The sequence below is a fragment of the Lagopus leucura genome, unplaced genomic scaffold, assembly GCF_019238085.1.
Source record: "Lagopus leucura isolate 7727_CA_CO unplaced genomic scaffold, USGS_WTPT01 Super-Scaffold_1, whole genome shotgun sequence".
NCBI classification, from domain to species: Eukaryota; Metazoa; Chordata; class Aves; order Galliformes; family Phasianidae; genus Lagopus; species Lagopus leucura.
The window spans coordinates 28,624,013-28,644,288 of NW_024962250.1; the positions used below are offsets into that span (position 1 = coordinate 28,624,013).

Below are 20,276 nucleotides of genomic sequence, written 5' to 3' on the forward strand. Positions count from 1 at the left end.
ACCATCTGCTGTCAAGCAGTGTAGGTGCTTTGGCTTCCTCCATGGTCTTATGGAAGTCTCTTAACAAACTTGTATCTGAGGTCCTCAGGTAAAAAAATGTAGTCCCTTCTTTGCAGAATATTTCTAAAGGTGAGACCCTCGTAAACTGAGAATTACTGCAACCTTGCTGAAAATTGGCACTTGAAAAATTGAGAACAGAAAAAATCCAAAGTTAAAAGCTCTTTCAGTATTTAAAAAAAAATTATATCTTAGCAAATGGCAAACCGTATTTACCTTTCTGTGCTTTTCTATTTATGCATCTGTATGTTATTAATTCAGTAAGTGCATTTCAGATAAATCAACAGAGTTGAAAGTAACTTTGAGATGCAGCATGCTGCTGATCAAATTTGCCAGTCTGCAGCCTCCACTATTCCCTAGTGCTTCTCATAACCTTTATTTTTGATGGATGTCAGGTCTTATTGTTGGAAATAGAAAACATAAGTGGTGCTCATATAATTTCCATTCCCACTTAGAACTGCCTGTAGGCAGTGCCAGGTCAAGATCCCTGTGACTCTGGCAAGAACTGCGCTGTCTCTGAGCACCTCAGTAATGTTAATTTCCTATGTCTGGGTCTTGACACCAAAAGTAGTGGAGAGTGGTGCTTAATGAAGACACAGAAAGCCCTGCCTGTCGAAATGTATGCAAAATGGAGATAAACCACTGTAAAGATCCCTTGCAGATCTCAGTTCTTACGGATGGTAAGGGTTTGTGGTACGTATGGTATTATTTCAGATAACAAGAGAAGTCATAAAAGACCAAGATCCGCATCCCTGTGCCTAATTATCTGCAGGTGGCCTGCTGGTGTACAGCAAAGTGAGACATATTATCTTGTGGTAATGCAAGTGTACAGCATATCCTTAGTTCACTCCATATACTGTTTTTTGAAAAATTTGGGTAGTTGCTCTTCTTGTTTACAGCTGCACGGAAATTATGAAACAATTCCTGGGAAGTATTCTCTCAGCTGAAATATTTTTTCCATCTTAACTATCTGCTTTTAATCAATAGGGCAGCAAGTAGACTTGCACTATTTTCCATAAGAAAAGCTCACAACTCTTATAAGCAGAGAATCATGAATTTTGAAAAGGTTCCTATTTCAGATCTCTTGTATTTATAATTAAGCAATAATAATTAGGTTCTGTCTGGCTTTCATTATCCAGAAATTTCAGAGGGGAAAGCAGAAATTGAAATGATATGAACAGTTACCCATTTTCCTTCATTCTTACCTTTCCTCTAACATGTCTCAAAAATTTGACCACTAACCTAAATCCCACCACTCCCAAAGCAGGTGAGCAATGATTCTGCAGCTGTATGAGAAGTTGTGGATAAGGAGTGTGGTAATTTGGCACCTCTGTGCAGAGCTGAAATCCTTGGCTTAGCCCCAGGAGTGGAATCTTGCTTCTTGCTTCTTCAAAAACTGTTGGAGCAATTGATTTGATTTTCCTAAGAGCAAAAATGAATTAGACAGGCATAGCTGACTAAGATTTTCTCTGGAGCATTTTTCAGGCCTCAGTGTATTCCTTTCTTTAAAGTACAGAGACAATGGAGTGATTGTAGAGACAATATTTGGTATTAAGTGTACCTTTAGATCTATGTGAATAAGCTGACTACCTCCTTTTTTTGGCCAGCAAGACTGGGATAAGGTCTGTGCTTGCCTATCTGAAAGGTTCTATTACCTCTTATAATAAATAAGCAGATTCCTCAGATTCTTGTTTTCTCTCATCTGTATTATCTGTCACGATTTTCTCAGATCCAGGCACATTCAACATTTCTGACCCAGCTTTGCTTGAAGCTGATACCCTCCAGCAATGTCTAGAAGCCAAAGTTCCTCACAAATAAAGGTTTTATTCCTGTCCCTCCTCAGCTGCAAAGCAGAACTTAGACTGGAGGTATTGGTTTTTGGTGGAGGTATTATTACCGTGTTTGTGAAGTATGTAGATGTCTATCATTTCTTTAAACTGAGAGGACACAGTAAAAAGATTGAAATTCATTAGGGCTACCAATGTGTTCTCTGTCCCTGTTAAACACAGCTACTTTTAGTGAATGTAATGTTATCTTAGGACTGTGTTTCTAGAATCATCCTTTGCCTCCTCATGTGTCAGTAAAGAGATCAACCTGATGGATATCTAGAGAGAACACTCAGAAGGAAGGACTGTTGTTAGTCATCTTCCTATTTGTCAACCGTAATTAGAGGGTGGCTAGCTACATTTGGCCTAGTAACGTATGGAGATAAACAGTTTGGAAGGGTAAGAACAACGTGATATTTTAGTAAGATATTCTGTGGAATGACTGGCTCTGTGGCATCCAGAAGAAGCTGTGAATAACTTTTAATGGAAAAAAGGAAGTAGTACCAGAGGAGATAGCCTCTGAATAATAACATGAAAAATAACAAATACAAACATACAAATACAACAAAAATAACATCTGAATCATGGAAGACCAAAGCTGAAAAGAGAAGCTACAGTCAAACAACAACTATTTAAATTAGACATCATTATTTTGGAATTGTTGGACCACAAAATCTTGTTAAAATTTCTACAGTTGTTTTTGAGTTACTGACTTGAGCAAGCCATGTGAGAGTAAAGATGGCTCCAGAAAAACTGGAAGTCAGATGTGGCATTCTGTTGTGGCAAGAAATTCATTTGGTCTGCCATTCATCAGCTGCATTTCCCCAAATGAAGATGACCTCAGAAAGCAGCTTTTGCAAGTTAATTTAGCAGTACTTGTTTGGTTTTGCTTTTTTCTTTTCTTTTCTAGTTTTTTTTCCTGCACATACAATGTGGAAGGACAAAAACAATGTGCTTGCAGAGGACAGCTTTGCCATGCAGGCCCAGTAAATGCAGTTCGCTCATGGAGCCCAGGCATTACTGCATGCACAAAAGAACCTTAAGGGTGACCATTTGTGCAGTGACATTCAGCTTACTTTTACTCTAGAGAAACTAATGAGGAATGGAGATGGAAGCAAAGGATCTGTGCTGGTAGGAAGTTTCTAAGCTGAGGACTAGACACACAAGATGAGAGACAGGGAAATTTTCAGCTGGGAGGATGGTTTATCTGCATGCAAAGGGCCATGACGCCAGCTTTGATTGAATGAGCTAGGGAAATATCTATAAAGATCTCACTGCTGTATGTTTATCCTGGGGCATTTCATAAATGTGACCTGCTTCTATTTTTCCCAGCTGTCTATTGAAAGACAAGAATAATATAATACAAAATATACTTTTTTTTTTTTAATTTTTAATTAGGGATCAATTCTGGCCTTTTTTTTTTCTTTTTTTCTTTTTTTTTTTTTTTGCAAAGAACTCTTTGAGATGTGTACAAGCTCTGCTTTGTTGTGGAGTACAGGTGCTCTGGACTAGTCTTCTGTGGCAGCTGGGTTCACAACTTTCCCCATGAAGAGGATACTGTTGGTGATTTTGTCAAAAATCATCATCACAAAGGGTCTGTTGAATTTGATTTCAAGAGGACTAAACATTGCAGAGAAAACCTTCATTTCTACCATGGTCACTGCAGCAGCCTCTGTGCCATTCTCATTAATATTCAATTTGGCCTTGTGAATTGCCTGGAAAGGAAACAAAAATTAAATATCAAGGCACAGAACAGTGAGAAGCAGCGAGTGACAAACAGGTTTGCTCTAACACTGAGAGACAGTAGTTTTCAAGATAGAGCACAAAATGAATAGAATTTGTGAGAAAAAATTCTCTTGTTCAGCCTTTTCAAGACAAGAAAAGTTTGCTCTGAGTTAAAAGGAAGATTTCTTTTTCACTCCGTCAGAGTCAAACTTGGCTGCTTATAGAGATTGAGCTGCATGGAGAGCATTTATTGTTCAGTGGTTTCTTTGAGTAAGATCTTTTCTGTATTATTTAACACCAAGGAGGAATGTTTTCATTTTGCATCAATTTAGGTATACACAATTTTATTTTTTTTTCTGTTGACACATTAGTGACAAACCAATTCTGAGGTGCTCAGCTAATACAGTAAGAAAGGCTCTATGGAATAAGAATGATCATTCCCAAATTACTGTAATAAATTTGATTATTTCCAGTATTAATTATTTACACAAGACTTTTGTGAAATTGTTCCCATTATCCTTTCCAGTTATTTTCTCATTGTCAGGAGTTTTAAAGTGAGACTGTGGGATAATTATGTAGGAAACAATTTCTTGCTAACTGAAATGAACATCAGCCATCTAACCCCTAAACTTCTTGTACTGCTGTCAGTGAGCCATTGTTGAAATCTAGAAATGGGATCAGCCTATTTTTTAAGATAATGTAATGAGGGCAGGCAAATTTCTTGATCACCAGCCCTGCTCACATACTTACCCTGGAAACTTTCAAGAGGGTATTTTTTGCAACTCCAGAGAAATCAGCATCGTTACTGAACATGTCCGTCACACCCATTTTCAAAAACAATCTCTTGACATCATAGGAGCCAGAGATGGACAATTTTGGAAGATATAGCTCGACGCTTCTTTTTTTTTTTTGAAAAAAAAAAAAGAAAAGAAAAGAAAAAGAGTTTATAATTGCAAGATCCTTCAATACAAGAGCTGATACAAGTGATGTGAATCTATCCCAGCCATCTGTGAATCATAGTCCTGGCTTTCTAAAGCCTGAATATATACCATTTTAGTGAAGGAGAAATTGAGGTACCAGTCCTACCACCCACAGACTGATCAGTGGTCATCCAGATTGGAGAAGAAATTTCATTTTCTTTCAATTGGATCCTCCCTAGTCTGGATGTGCTCCCGAGGGCTGAGTTTGCAAGCACAGAATCCCCGCAGTTTGCAGCATTCCCACTGCTGTTGCTGGAGAAGCTGAGGAGAAGGTTCCCCAGTGAACAAAATATCCTGATACTTCCTTTGAGGTGAAGGAACTGTGCAGCACTTGTTCCTCAGAGTTGTATTTATCAGCTTTTTATGGCATCCTATGATTTACCTTGCCTGCATGAGTATTTATGGCCTTTTTAGTGCTTAAAAAAAATGGCAGTCAAAAGAAGTCAAAGGATTACCTTCCTTCAAGTGATTGGCTCCAATTAGACACTGTATCTTGTAGCAGAGCATCTTCTACCTGGTTCATACTCCCTTCATCAGGCAGAACAAAAAGAGCAGCAGCATTTCCTGTGTATGGTATTTCTACTATCCAGCAAGACAGCTTCTCATCCCTATGGATATTATAGTATGTATTTTTAAACATCATTTTAACCTTAACAGAATGCTCTGCATCCACAAAGAAGTCATCATCTCTGGTGTCGTAACTTTCAAAAGGTTCTTCCCAGTAACCTTTTGACAAAAGAATGAGAATAGAGCTGAATAAGCTGAAAAAATGGCAAGTATGTGCATAACACAATAGTTGATGCTCAGGATAGTATATTTGAATGGTAAATTCAATTACAAGCCTATCTCAGTTTAAAGATTCTTGTACCCTGGCAATAGAGAGGAGATTTGAATCATTTCAATCATCTGAATAAAAATCACACAAGGAAAATACAGGTGGAGGAGAAGCTCTGAGCCTTCATCTGCTAAGTCAGTGGTGAAACTTCTATAGACTCACCTTATGCGTTCTCTGGACTTACTCCTTTATTATGTCTTATTCATGTTTTATTTTGACTGTATCCTGCACAGCCAAACAGCTGTGCCTTTCAAAAAATGATCATAAGCTCCCAAGCTTGCCCTTTTTGAATACTTTCAGCTCTGAGCCTAATTTGAGATGATATACTATTGATTGGTACTTCTATTATGTTTTTCCTTTTTATTTTTTACTCATAAAAGATGATTCTTTATACCTGACTTTCAAGTATTTCCTTATATCATTTAAAAGAAGAAAGATATTAATTGAAAATTAATTGAAAAGAAGAAAGATAAATTGGATGGTAGTGTAGGTTCACCATGGGAAAAAGCTTTGATTCATGAGTTTGGATCAGACTTCTAGAGCCTATTTTTATAACCTTAACCAACGTTTTTAACTCACCTTTAAAGTAAACATAGTTAGTCAGAATCATCATAACATCTTCATCAAGACTGTCCAGTAAGTCTACAAATTTACCATGGGTCTTTGCTTTTATGTAGTTATTGATTTCCTCTCTAGCATGTTCAGAATTTTGGAAATCCATAGAAACAACTTCCGAATAATAAAAATTTGTGACATCATCCAGAAATTTTTTTTGCAGTTTCAATCTCTCATCTATGAACAGAGTATTGCCCATGTTCAATTGAATCTCTCTGTGAGGGTCATTCAGCAGCTGGAGGAGATGCTGGAAGCCCTCATGGATCTCCTGCTCTTCCATCTCTGTCAGGTTGAAGGTGAGGCATTTGTGCAGCTGGTTGAGTGTGTTTGATCTGGCCCCCAGGGAGAGCATTGCAAAGGCAGTAGAAAGGCTCAAGGGAGAGAAGAAAATGTTCTTGTTACCTCCCTCTTCTGTGACCTGCTTATAAAACCTAAATGCAAATTCAGCATTGCTGGGGGCTATCTTCACGTGAGCTGAGTTTTCACGTTCCACGTGCGAATGGTCTCCTAGGGAATGAGGTTTCTCTTTCTTATGTTTATGTTTGTTGCTCTGGTTGGGTTTAGGAAGAGCCTGGACTTGAAGTCCAACAAGAAGCAAACACAAATACAGTGCAGACTTCATTTTCCTTCTGAAGAATTCTGTTGAGAAAGGAGAAATTATCTTGTAGAAAATGTTATCTTTCCTGCATAAAAACAATTTATTTTGTATTTGAAATACTGACTTTCATATGCCAGTGTTTAGAATTTCTTTCCATTGGGTCTCATGGCTAGTCCATTTCTGGTCTGTTCTATTTATTTCCAACCAAGATACTAACATGACACCACTAGGGAGGAGTTGATTCTGTGTAGGTTTTTGTGAGGTATCTGATCTGGAATTGTCCTTGTGTCTGACCAGTATGGCATTATTGCATTTCTAAAGGTATTTGTGTGCACAACTGAATTCACATATTGTTCCTATACATTCAGTAAGCACTTTGGCAGTGTATAGAAGCCATGATCTTGTGATGACTTGGGTTTTCATGCACTGCAGTAATACAGAGGAAACATCACTTATAGTAGAAGAGAATCCATCTGATGCTTCACCATTTAAACTGTCTTTCTGCCTCTGGTGCGGCAGCTCTGAACTCAAGAACTGTGTCATTTCAAATATTATCTTACATGTCTCAGTAAAATGAGAATAAAGCAAGAAACTTTATTATGTCTCTTCATTGCACTCAAAATATTCATAAGGCTGCAAAATCGAACACCCAAGAGTTTAGGAAAAGCTAGAGCAGTAGCTTCCTGAATAGCTCAAATGCAGCCTTGCTGTGTATGTATTTGGGTAATTGGATGACCTTTCCTCTTCCTTAAACTAATGCAAACAAATTATATATAACCCTGCAGTTTCTCTTCTCTTTTCAGGAGATATGGGAAGTATGTTCTCCATAGAACATCTCATATAAGTTATCTCAATCACAAATCTTGAAAACAAGGAGATAGCGTACTGAAGGAAAACAGAGGTGATGATACTGTTCAGAGCAACTGCATAATACAGTGTGTGAATCTGCTCCATGATTTGCCTTGGGCTGTGTCTGAAGCCAGGTTTGGGTCCTATATCAAACATTTCATGGACAGTTATTAAATCCGGGTTTCCTCTTATGTGGCTGCCCTTTATGAAACACTTGAGATCTAAGATGTGTAAATGCTGAGTGTGGGAATTGTGCTCAGTTTGCCTAAAATGACAGATTAAACCATAGTTTAAAAAAAAAAAAAAGTAAAATCTAAATGAAACTAATCCACTTTGATCCTATAAATACTCTTTATATAACTCTAGAAATCTGTGTCTGAGACAGACTAGCATCAACCCCAGTGCCACTTAACTCTCTGTAGTGTTTGAGGATGCTTGTGGTATCGGTTATGTTACTCTCAGCTCCTGAACTAGTCCTGCATCAGCCTAGAGTATCTAGGACATTGAGTTGCAAGTGAATTTACTCCTCTGGAAGTAGTAGTACAGGCAGGGTTTGGTGTTTCACCTTGGTGTCAATGGCAGCTAATATTCACTTTGGACCTCATCTCCCTGTCACTCTGACATAGTATCTACCACTGACTGCTTTCAGTGTATAGATCATGCTTCCAGAAGATAAATTTCCAACTACTTATACTAAATAAAATCATCTCATAATTAAATACCATGTATTAAATTGCAGAGATCATAGAAAATATGAATTCAAATTCTTCTAAGGAAGTATAATATAGTACTTACAGTGTAGTTTAAAAAGAATCTGCTGGACCTCTCATTCACAGTGCTACTTCCCTATTCTCCGTCTTGCTCAGTAATATTAAGTTAATGTTCACAGGTAAATATTAATCAAAGCAAATAATATTTATTTGTTAAGCAAAGAAATTGTTAAGCAAACTTTTTTTCCTAGACATCAAACATTGTAACCCTGTTTTTCAACATATAAATGAAATGATGCCAACATCTGTGGCTCAGAGTGTAAAGAGCAAGGTTCATACTACTCTTGCATTTAAACAAATCTGTGGGCAAAAGAACTTTGCAAGATAGTGTAGCATAGCACACTACCTTGGGCTTTTGAAATCCACACAGTAGTTGAACTGGAAATCTAAGATAGGCCCTGAGTGATGTCTGGTTGTAAATAGATTAGTTTGTTCTACTGACTCTCTGCATGGGATATCCTGACAGAAGAATATCATCTAATCAGCTACATGAAGCAGCAACAAGCTTGCTCAGGAACAGCTCAGTACCTCCACACTGCTCTGCATGTTGCAGGGGACATTGTAAATATACTCTAACTACGTAAGTTGCTCCAAAACTAATGCCTTTTATTTCTTTCCATGGGAAAAAAATGAGTACAAATTGCTCAATAACACTGTTTGACAGAGCAAATTCTCAGATACAAAATGCTATTTTTTGCAATAGTCACCACCATGAACTGATTTGTGTGAGCGAGCTGATTGAGATGCTGTCCATTCCATGGTGTGACAGCTGCGCATGTATGCCTGAAACGTGTCTTATCTTTCACACAGCTATCACCACTGCTGAAATGCACCACTCTCTGCCTCGCTGTGCTCACCACTCCAGAAACATTCAGCAAGTGTTGATGAATGTCAGTAGGTGTACTTTTTCTAGCTGGAGGAATTCAGTGACATACCTTTGCTTTATATGCACTTCCATGTAAGATGCCATTGTGCCAGCTTGCCTCTCTACTGCAATCTGTCACATGGCAACAACATGTAATGGAATGTTATTGAGAACATATATTTAGAACATGTATTACCTCTAGCACCATGGGCTAGCATAATAAAATAGGAGGCATTACTTTCAGAGCAGGCTAACATAATAAAATAGGAGGAATTACTTTCAGAGCAGCCCTCGTAGCATTCTTCAAAGTCATCGCTAAATTGTTACTTAACTGCTTGTCAAGAGAAGTAGTGGTTAGTTTTTTGAGAGGTTGTTGATGAGTATTTTGGACATTATTGAAATAGTGAATGAGAAGAAGAATAACAACATGGCTTGAAAAGTTATCAAAATAAGAAAATGGAGTTTCAGTTTCTCCATGATGGCAGTTAGGTAGCTGTGCTCAGTCCTTTGCTAAGTATGTATCACAATTAGATACCTTGGAAAACATGATCTCCTGTCAAATGTAATAGAAAATAAGAGGGAATCACCCCACATGGATACCTATTAGATTGCAGCACTTATGCTATCCCAGGGAAAATAAAGCTTTTTTTCTTTTTTTCTTTTTTTTTTTTTCTGAGCACTGTTGCAAATGGCTGCACTGAAAACCCTCTACCTAGAATGGATGTCACCAAGAAACAAGAGACTAAGCTGGGAATCCTGTGTGGAGTTTTACAGGAAAGAGATGGGCAAAGCCCCTAGTGCTCCTAGGTAAGCAGTGGCTGGGATGGAGGAACTTCTCCTGCTCCAGGAGCCAGGGAAGTCTTACAAAGGACTGAAAAAAGTGCTTTCCAAATGGCCTGATAATGGTCTATGTGCAAGGAACTAAGGAATAATTTATCTCTTTTCATGCTGTTTGCCAGTAACTGCTGAGTTACACGATGCATTTGGTTCCTCCTTACAGAAGCAGTTTTATGGTCAATCATTAAGTTAGTCCACTCCTTGCTTGGTCTTCAGATTATGGTGTACCAGTGTCATACTTCTAAGTTTTTCAAGATAGAAGATTTTTGTGTATGGAAGAAAAACACGAGCAAGATGATAAGGAAGAGCAAGAGAAATGTGAACTTCATGAGATAATTCTTCATGTAGGCATTTCTTGTTGTCTTATAAAAATATACCACTTAAGATCTGGCTGCAAAAGCTCATATACATAACCCCGTTGACATATATATCTCAATTAAAATCAAGAGATTGGCATCATTGCAAAATTGCTGCAGCTAGAATAAAAATCAGTTCATCTATGTATTTTTATTTATTTATATGAAGGGCACTATAACTATAAACTCTGTATGTCTTACAAATATTCAGACTTATTGGATAAGGAAAATGTTGCTGTCTTCAATTGCAAAACAACGTGACTGACAGAAGGAAAAAGAAAGCTGAAGGCCAAGGAGAAAGTTAGTGACAGAACTAAGAATAGAAAGCAGGGCTCTTCTGCTTTGTGCACTCCCTCTTTTACTAAGTCATTAGGAATCTCAGAACTAAAATTTCACATGAACTCAGTTTGCTAGACATAAGTCACACAAAGAAGATCAAATAACACCATTATTTTCTTCTGTGTAGAATCCTAGAAGGAAATAAGGTTATTTTATTACCAGAGTGTGATTCTATTTCACATAACAAAAATTTCACTTCAGGTGATCGTACCTCCATCCCTGCACAATGCCAGACTGGATGTGGCCCTGACTAGCCTGGTCTAGTGGGTAGTGATCCTGCCATGGGTTGAAACTAGATGATTTTTGAGGTCCTTTTCACCGCTTTTGAAGCGTTTTGAAAATATCCTTGCATTTAATGTCGCAGCAGACTCAAAGCACTGGTCAGAAGAAAGCATCAAGATACATCTATAGCAAATGCATGGTAGTTTTACAGTTTTTGACTTGCATTTGTTTCAGAGAGCTTTTCCGAACTGATTGTTCCAAAGATGGAAAAACAGTCCCTGGCCACCTCATTTTTGGCAAGTAGCTGGTGAAGGCCTTTCAGCTTGGCCAGAGACTAAGTAGCATTCAGAGAAACATCACATGCTGGGCAGGAGCTTATAGGGCTTAATAACAGAGGAGGGTACGCATTCCTGTTTGTCATCTGGCTTCATTATATCAGGTAATTCTGGAGCACAGGCCTGACCATCAACCTACAACCACTCATTTTCTTGCATATTTGACACAGTTCCTGATGCAGGTATTGTTCATGCCAGCTGCAATCTTTCCAGACATATCATGGGCATTTTTGGGAGATTTCATGTAAACCAAATGTTATTTCCAATAAACAGCCCTTGTGTCTTATAGGGTCAGAGTTAAGCAACATGGAAATGAGCTGTGTTGAGGCAATCAAACTCAGGACTAGAGTAGGTATTTTGGAGCATTTTATTTACAAACATAGGTAAAAACTCTGGGATAGTAATAAATCTCAGTGTCCATTTTATTTCTTCCAGATATTCATAACCTTTCTTTTCTGAACTATTATTTCTTGATGAACCAGAGGTTTAAAGCTATATGGCATGACAAGTAATATTTTTTGAGTGTCTGTTTTAGTCACTGCTTCCATTAGATGCTTGTCAAGTGTTCACTGCCTTAAATGTAAACTTGAAGAACACAACACAAGGCTGGCAGCTCTAGGCATTCACACCACAGGTTATGAATGCTCTAACTGAGAACATGGCAAAAAACTTGTCCTTCTAGTGTCTGGAAGAAAATGATCACTATCCTCCCACCCTATAATTTGAAGTTATGTCTCCTTTTTCCTAGAAGCCCATAACAATATTTCAGATTATCATTGCTTCATCCACCATCCATTCACCAGCACTCTTTGTAGTGTTCATCAGGACTCTCATTCATTTGGCAAACTCAACATTAAGCCATCCTCCGCTCAGGGAGGAGCAGACATGGATTTCTATCCTCCAGGAAAATATCCTTAACAGCACTCCAGATCTAATGCTAACTCTTCTCTTGCAGTTTCAGCTTAATTAGAATGTTGGAGACATAGGATTTTCTGTCTTCATGCAAGGGAGGATTGCAAACATGAATATTCTTGAATATCCTGTAACTAAGTCAAATGCTCTGATTACGAAGATTGGTGTGATGGGTAGCAGTTGTCTTACAAAGGTCAGGTTCCACAGAGGAACTTGTTCTAATTTCAAATTGCCTTCATGATCAGTAGAGTAAAACTTTAAGACAATGAGGAACAATACACTGAGAAAGATAACTGTATTTATAACACTTCTCAAATAGTTGCTGTTGCTGAATCCAAAGGGTGGAACAGAGATGGAGTCAGGCTGATATCACAAAAGTCTGGCTGTGTTTGTTAGCAGATGTTTCTTTTCTTGGTGCTCCAGCCCCTCACAAGTGCCAAGATTTGACTCTGAATTTTGACACTACCTTGGATCCATCAGGGTGCATAAGGAGATGTCAGATTTGTACAGACATCCTCAGAGTGCCAAGCAATCATTTTCTCATGCAAATACATGACCTTTTCCCATCAATAAGATCCACGTGGAAGAGAAAACCTAAGATATCCCTAGGTGGACCACTTTACATTCTAAATTTCCACATCACCTCTCCAGGACCAGGACCTGGTAAGTACTACAGACAGCTGGAGAAAACAACAGGATTTTCCTAGTTTCCTATTCACTACTCAGTAACAGCCTGCTTTTTCATTCATTACATACTGAATAGGTTTTAAACTGCTTCTCTCAGCTGGATACTTACCTTATTTTTCAATGATAGCATGTATTAGTCATTAGAAGACTGATGTATACACTGCTTCATAAGTCATGGTAGTTGTTTTCTACTGGAGAGAGCAAGGATGGTGATTTTAAGAATGACTACATTCCTGTCTTAATTATTTTTAGAAAAAATAAAATTATTGCTAAAAGATTTGATATAATTTTAATTACATCAGACTATTAATGCATACATGCAAATCAAATCAATAAGACTTGCCATTGATCAATCATTTTTCAGTGGGTTTACAATTTTTCCTATGAAGAGGATACTTTCAGTGTACTGATCAACAATCAACAGCAAAAATGGACGGTTGAACTTTATAACAGGAGGAACAGAATGAGGAGCAAACTCTGTGCCAGTGACTGCTGCAGCCTCTGTGCCATTCTCGTGAATGTTCAGCAGCGCCTTGTGAATAGCCTACAAGGAAACACAGCAAGCATTACTGTACACACAGTATGGGAGTGGAATGACTAAAACTGGCACAAAGTTAATTCACCTCCTGTCTTTCAAAGAAATGACTGGTAGGTCACAAACTAAGAAGAAGGAAATTTAGTCCATGGTAGGTGTTCTAGCAATGTTGTCTCCATGAGTTTTTTCCACTCAGTATTTCTCACCATGTGTGTCAGGGCAGAACACTTGAATTCAGAGCAGGAATTACTATTTCAGAAGGAAAAAAAGTAAAATTTCAGAGTTGCTCTGTCTGTATATTTAATGCCTCATGGATTAAACTTTTGTCAGTAGAAAATAAATATCCATACAAAAATTTATTTTTGCATTTTCAACATTTGTTTCATTAAACCAAGATATTATAATGTTATAGTTACTGCTTTTGCAATGCCCATAAGAGTGTTAATTTATCTCTGTATTATCTGTTCTTCCTAGGAAACAGGAGGCTTTCCTGTAGCTTGGTCCCTCTTATATGATTAGCACTTGCCAGTGCCTTCCATGGAAATAGTTTGAAAGTCCTTTAAAATTATAGAATCACATGCATGTATTAAAGAAAAGGTGCCACTTTTCATACTAGACATGCTCATGCAATGCAGCTCCAAAAGATGGTGTCTCCTCTTGCATGCTGAAAATATTTTATTCCTGGAAAAATTTATATAAGCCTCCAGCCTTTGCCACAACTTCAGGCTGCCGTAAGGAAGGCAGTATTTTTATTTTCAGATCCTGAATAAGTCTGAAAGAATTTAAAGTTGCTCTAAAAGTTAAAATGTTCAAATTCACTGTTATCAATCATTCTCAGGACTAAGAATTATTCTGGAACATAGCTTAAATTAAGGCAGTTGATGAATCGACAGACTTTTCTGTTGACCAACTTACTCTTGAAACCTTCAGATCAGACTTTCCTGTGATTCCAGACAGATTAGCCTGGTCAGAAAACACATCTATTACACCCAGATTCATGAATATCTTCTTTAAGTCATAGGTGCCAGAAATGGATACTTTTGGAATATACACTTCCATCCTCCTATTAATTTAAAAGAGATTTATGGTGGTTATTACGATCAAGGTACAACTTGAAGTCTCCCAGCTTGCTGGAAATTCTGTGCTAAAATGTTAGTCTTCAAATATAGAAAAAATGAGAGCAAAAAGGTGGGAAGACAATGGTCAGGATGATGTATGTAATATGAGAAAGACATAGAGCTTGTTTCCAGTCTTACAATTACCCCTTGAGTAGACAACAAGCAGTGGTAGTGCTAGCACCTTTGTGGGTACATTTGCATTCATTTGCTAGTCCTCAAGATTTATTTATTTTTCTTAAATCATACCCCGCTCTCTCTACGGGATCAAGTTTCTATGTCACAGTAGTACCACTGTTAACATATTATATTTGAGAAAAAAAATGAAGATACTGAAGATCAACTAAAAAGTGTACAGAAAGAGAAGCTGCTTCCCAGCTCACAAATTTTTTCCCTCATGACAAAGCAGTGCTACTTCAAATTGCTGCTGAATGTCAAATCAAATTGTTTAGTCTGTTCATTTACGCCGGTTCCATTACTTAAACCTCGAATGAAAAACAAAACCTTATAACTGTAAAAATTGACTACAGTGTTTAGACCTCAGGTTCTGACTACTGCAAAGCATCAAATTAGAATTTACCGTCTTTCAAGTGATTTTTCCCATTTAGACAGCGTGTCTTTCATCAGACCATCCTCCAGCCATTTCATTTTTCCTTCATTGGGCAGAATGAACAATGCTGAAACATTTCCCTTGTAAGGAATCCTCACCACCTTGCATGACAGCTTCTTGTCAGAATATATGTCATAAAAGCTATCTCGAACCATCATCTTCACTTCAACCAATGTCTTTGCATTCACATAGAAATAATCCGTGTGAGTCCCCTTCATATTGAAAGGATTTTCCCAGTAGGCTTAAAAGTAAAAGAAAAAGAACACAGTTGCATGCTTATTTTAAGGAGGATATATAAGTATAATCTAGTCTAATTTACACAAAATACATCCATATCTAAAGATTTATGCTCATAACTGAAGATTAGAGGAATTCAAAATTTATTCAAGGTCCATATCATCACTGTTCTAATATGTTCAAGTAACGAATATCCAAGATTAAACTTCAGAAAGGTGTTGCAAGTCAGATAAATCAAATGAGATAACTTCATGATGTTATCTTAAATTTATTTGAAGAAGAGGAAAAATTTGAAGAAAAAGAAGTGCCTAGCCAGGATCCAGTGAGTTAATTTGCAACCACTTTGCTTGTTAAGCAAATTCCACAGCAGATGACTGCCTTTTTAAAAGTGGCATGTTAAGTTCCTTCTATTCTTTCTCATCTGTTCCTCATCTGGTAGCACTAAGGAAAAAAATCAATGAAAGAACAACCTGAACTTTTGGGTTTGATAATAACTTCATTACAGTAAGTGGAACGGAGCTTCTAAACCTTTAACCTTCCATCCTTATTCAAATGACTTTTTAATGGTATTCTACTTGTATTAAGTCATTTGCTGAACAAATACAAACAGATGATAGTTTGTCATTTCAGAACTAAGTGCGCTTGTTTTTTAAATATTGAACAGAAACAAAATAAAATTGAAAAATAAGTAGTAGAATATAAATACTGAAGTACTTTAACTACTTTATAAGTTTGAACTCTTTCCTGTCCCACCATAAGGAATGTACCTTCTGACTACGGTACCTAGATTTAATAGAGTACCTGAAGTGAAAGCTATTTTACTGAATCCTGTTCTATTTCTACCTATTACCAACTTCCTGGGTGGATAATTCAATGTATGTCCTGCACACTGCTACAAATGGACATTACCTTTATGAAGTTCATCGTTGCTAAAGCAGCACATTCTGAAGTACCTGCTGGTGTATATATGCAATGTGATGACTGGCTGTGGAATACTTAGAGCCCAACTCCATACATATGTACCCATTTAAGAAGCCTGGATTGTAGGTAAATTAAAGTTTTGTCATTTTTTATAATCTTTGGAATTTATTTTGTTTCTTCATATAGGATATATACATACGGCAGAATAATTTTTGCTATAAAACAAAAGTCTGATAGAAAAATCCACAAATGCATGAATTTGCTGCGCTCTGGAAAGTCCATAAAACCTGAAGTTTGCAAATAAGTGAATTTTTGTGCTTATAAACCTTAAAATACGCCAGAAAACTATAGATGTATTAAGAGGTTTCAAAGCATGAGAACTTGCAATGTTTCTTATAGTTTTAACACTGTCCTTCTTTTAAAAACAATTGAGAAATAGTCTGGGATTTTTTTCCAGTCCAAGGCAAACTTGAATATTGCAGTAAGATTTGTATGACTCAACTTACCTTTGAAATAAATATAGTTAACAAGTACCATTAAAGAGTTTGGATTGAGGTCTTTCAGTATTTGATTTATCTTCCCATGGGTTTTGTTTTTTATATGATCATTGATCTCTTTTTTAGCCTCAGTAGAATTCTGAATGTTACTAGAAATAATTTCTGCTTTGTACAGTTTTTTTATGTCCTTCAGAAATGCTGTCAGTGGCTTCAGGTGTTTGTCCATAAACAAGGTATTTCCCATGCTCAGCTCCACCTGGCTGCCAGGACGGTTCAGCAAGAGAAGGAGATGATGAAAGCCATGGTGTATCTCCTCCTCCCTGTTGTTGGTGAGATTAAAGGCCAGCCCCTCCAGCAGCTGAACCTGGGTTGTGGCTCTGGAGCCGAGGGCCAGCAGGGCAAAGGCAGCAGAGACACTGACTGGGGAGAAGAAAATATTCTTGCCAGGTGCTTGGACAGTTGCTTGCCTGTAAAACCTGAAGGCAAAGTCTGTGTTGCTGGGTATTATATGCTGGCAGAAAGCAAGAGAATCTTCCTCATGAGGATGCTGCTCATGGAGGTGAGTTACCTTGGGCTCTTCATTGTGATGGTCAGTCTGTCTCACGGTGGGGACTGCAGGGTAAAGGATGGCCAACAGCAAGTATAGCAGGAGGATGGCCTTCATCATACTTTTCAACTACTGTGTGGACAAAAATAAATTGTGTTGGACTCTGGAGAATGGCATGTGAACATCTCATCTTTTATTTATATCTGCTGCTGCCTACAGAAGTTACTAACACTGTTAATCTCCTGACCTGCTCCTTTATTATGACATAGTTTTGAAACACTCCTGCTTTGATCTCAGATGTAATTCATATCAATTACTGCCCGCTTCAGTTCTGCTTTCCTCCAGCTACACAAGTCCCTTGTTACTGAGTGCTTGTCAAGAGAGTAGCATGTGATTATTAAAGGAAAACATGATTCAGAGGGAGAGAGTAAATTAAAAGGTTTATTGCTTTTTTTTCATCTCACTGTAGATCCATTTTATGATGTGGTGACACATCAGAAACAACTCTGACGTCTTGTGTGTTTACCTCTAAGAGCTCTCATATGAGATATGATATTTGTGATTGTAAGAGGTTTACGTCAAATGACAGAGCTATGTCAGTGGAAAACAATAAAGATTTACAATAGTCAAAACATCATCTTTCTCATTCCTGATTCATTTTGACACACAAAGTGAGTAATCACAAGCGCACTAACAACATTTTCCTGCTTTAACATCTGATTAGATCAGAATACATTGCTTTATTTTAAACCATCACTCAACTACTGCATGTCTTCCCGATGGGTTCCTCTATTTTTCCAACCCCACAACAGTGATAGATGGTGAGGCCACCAGAGTAGGCATGGCCTATCCTGTCTGTCTAAAATTTGTATGACTAGGGAACCCTCCTCTCAGCAAACCTAAGTTTATATATCCTACTTATTATTTACACCACACTGGTGTAAATAAGACACCTCATTTACCTAGGAGCTTTGGCTATCACATCAGAAACTTTAGAGAACCTCAGTAATGACATCAAAACAGAATGACTGTTGGAAAGTCAGAATATTTTTCCTCTCCTTAAGTAAGATGATTTCTTCTAGATTTAAAAGAGGTGTTTTGGATAAATATTCATAGCAGAGTTATTCTTGTAGACCTGCTGTAATGTATCTCCACAATTTGCTATTCAGTATTTCTTGGAAATTAAATTCTGCTGTCATTTGAGTGCTTAGAAACCAAGTTTCACCTTTGAAAGTAGATGTGCTTCATGACTCACTAGTTAAATGTCATATAGCTGCATCAAAGTCTTTAAAGTAAAGATATGTGGGTACTTACATTGCATTCAGAAGCTCCTGCACTTGCATGGATTGTGCTCTTTCTTGTTGCTTTACTCACACTGCTGTTTTCCTCTGTTAAACATTACATGGCCTCAAATACAGATAATCTAAAAGGATAAAGCTAAATGCTGATGAAGCTAATTTTCTTGGCTGCCATATTCATGTGAACACATCTCTACTCCAATCAGAGCTAAGACCACGGGACAAAACCAGTCGGTTGAGAGGAGTGTTATGCTCCATAAGGGTCATAAAGCAATGCCTAAGCAAGTATTAATTGGAAATGAGATTTTGTGCCAAATACAGCTACTTTGCTCTATATATTACCTGAGATAGAAACTACCTTTGGATATGTAGAGTTCTGCCCAGCACTGAGCTCTGACAGCCAGGTTCACGGTAAGAGAGCTATGGGGAACACCTCTCCTTCTCAGTGATGCTACTTGGCCTACCATATACTTGACATTTGTGAGAGCAACATATACACCCAGTTCCTTTACATAGATACTTTCCTTGTTTCCCAAAGTTAGCATATTTTTGCTGAAGCACAAAAAGATTTGTTCCTAACCCTGATAGTACTGGAATTAATATGCTATATCCTATATAAGTATCAGGTAGCTACAGGGAAGCTATGGAGGAGATTTTAGGTTTAAGAACATACCTAGAGTATATACTAAAGGCATGCGTGGTTGCAGTCAGATTTTTCCAAAAGAGTGGTGGGGGGTTGGAGATTCATGATCTGTGAGGTCCCTTCCAACCCGAGCCATGCTGTGATTCTGTGAACAGGACTAAAAGGTCTGAAAGCTCCATCCCTTAATTCAGCAGTCTCTCAGCAGGGAAAGAGGACGTACAGAAGATACACCATGCTCAGCCTGGCAAAATCTTCCCTACATTTCTTTTCTCCAAAATGTTTGCCTTATCTCTGTTATCCTGTTTGGCAGAGCCTTCATTCTCATTTATATTGCAGATAGATTTTGAGACCTGTAAGTCAGGAGTCTTCAATAAAATAATTTGCATAATTTGAAGGTAAATATATTCATTTCCAAAACTTGCTATGGAAATTACAGATTACCAATGGATTTGTCAAATTATCCAGAAGGAAGATCTATGATTCTTATTGTGTCCTGACAGAACTAGCATTCATGCATCAGTCAACCATTGTACAATGGGAGTTCAGTTCCTGATTGCCCTGCATTTCATATTTCTCAGTTTTCAGACGTACTCAAGATTTACTTTAGTTTTCTCATAATAGTTACCTATCTGAAAAGCACTCCCAAACAGAGGACACTGAGAAAATAAATTCTATTATAAAGTGATGAGCCATCTTTCATAGAATTTTTGACATTGCAAAACTTCAAAGATAATACTTCAGCTCTAAAATCTCAGTAAAGAAAGGATACAATCTCATCTTGTTCATTAAGCCCCCAAAACTTTCATGACCATGTACAGCATGTGGGGATTGAGAAAAAAACAGCAAAATTTACGTAGCAGAGCTCCCCTAAATGTAGTGCCTCCTCTATTGTTATGTTGGCCACAGTGTTGGAGATGGGTGTTGTAGAGGCTGAAGTCCGTTACACTGGAATGACAGGAAATAAAGTCTCTAAATCTATGTTTAGGATCCAAAAATATTTTCATCTTTACTTCATACTTTGACTTGGCAGACACTTGAAAGAAATGCTATGTTGCTTGATATCTG

General features: G+C 37.6%; 2 protein-coding genes and 1 long non-coding RNA gene across 3 annotated transcripts; 1 reads left to right on the top strand and 2 right to left on the bottom strand.

The window, feature by feature from the left end:
* Window positions 1-2,346: 2,346 nt before the first annotated feature.
* SERPINA1 (serpin family A member 1) lies at window positions 2,347-8,366 on the bottom strand. The gene is made up of 5 exons (XM_042871110.1): window positions 8,281-8,366; window positions 6,003-6,677; window positions 5,044-5,314; window positions 4,359-4,506; window positions 2,347-3,598 (listed from the first exon to the last, which is right to left on the bottom strand). Exons 2-5 carry the CDS (start codon window positions 6,658-6,660, stop codon window positions 3,392-3,394), a joined length of 1,284 nt encoding a protein of 427 aa, XP_042727044.1. The 5' UTR covers window positions 6,661-6,677; window positions 8,281-8,366; the 3' UTR covers window positions 2,347-3,391.
* Window positions 8,367-8,593: 227 nt separating this feature from the next.
* LOC122179895 lies at window positions 8,594-10,406 on the top strand. The gene is made up of 3 exons (XR_006178859.1): window positions 8,594-8,835; window positions 9,798-9,927; window positions 10,121-10,406. It is a non-coding gene; the product is annotated as an uncharacterized LOC122179895 (long non-coding RNA).
* Window positions 10,407-13,078: 2,672 nt separating this feature from the next.
* On the bottom strand, window positions 13,079-18,743 carry LOC122179886 (alpha-1-antitrypsin-like). Its single transcript, XM_042871119.1, has 5 exons — window positions 18,585-18,743; window positions 16,733-17,402; window positions 15,039-15,309; window positions 14,259-14,406; window positions 13,079-13,352 (listed from the first exon to the last, which is right to left on the bottom strand). The coding sequence occupies exons 2-5, from the start codon at window positions 17,388-17,390 to the stop codon at window positions 13,158-13,160; spliced, it is 1,272 nt and encodes a 423-aa protein (XP_042727053.1). The 5' UTR covers window positions 17,391-17,402; window positions 18,585-18,743; the 3' UTR covers window positions 13,079-13,157.
* Between the last annotated feature and the right edge of the window lie 1,533 nt (window positions 18,744-20,276).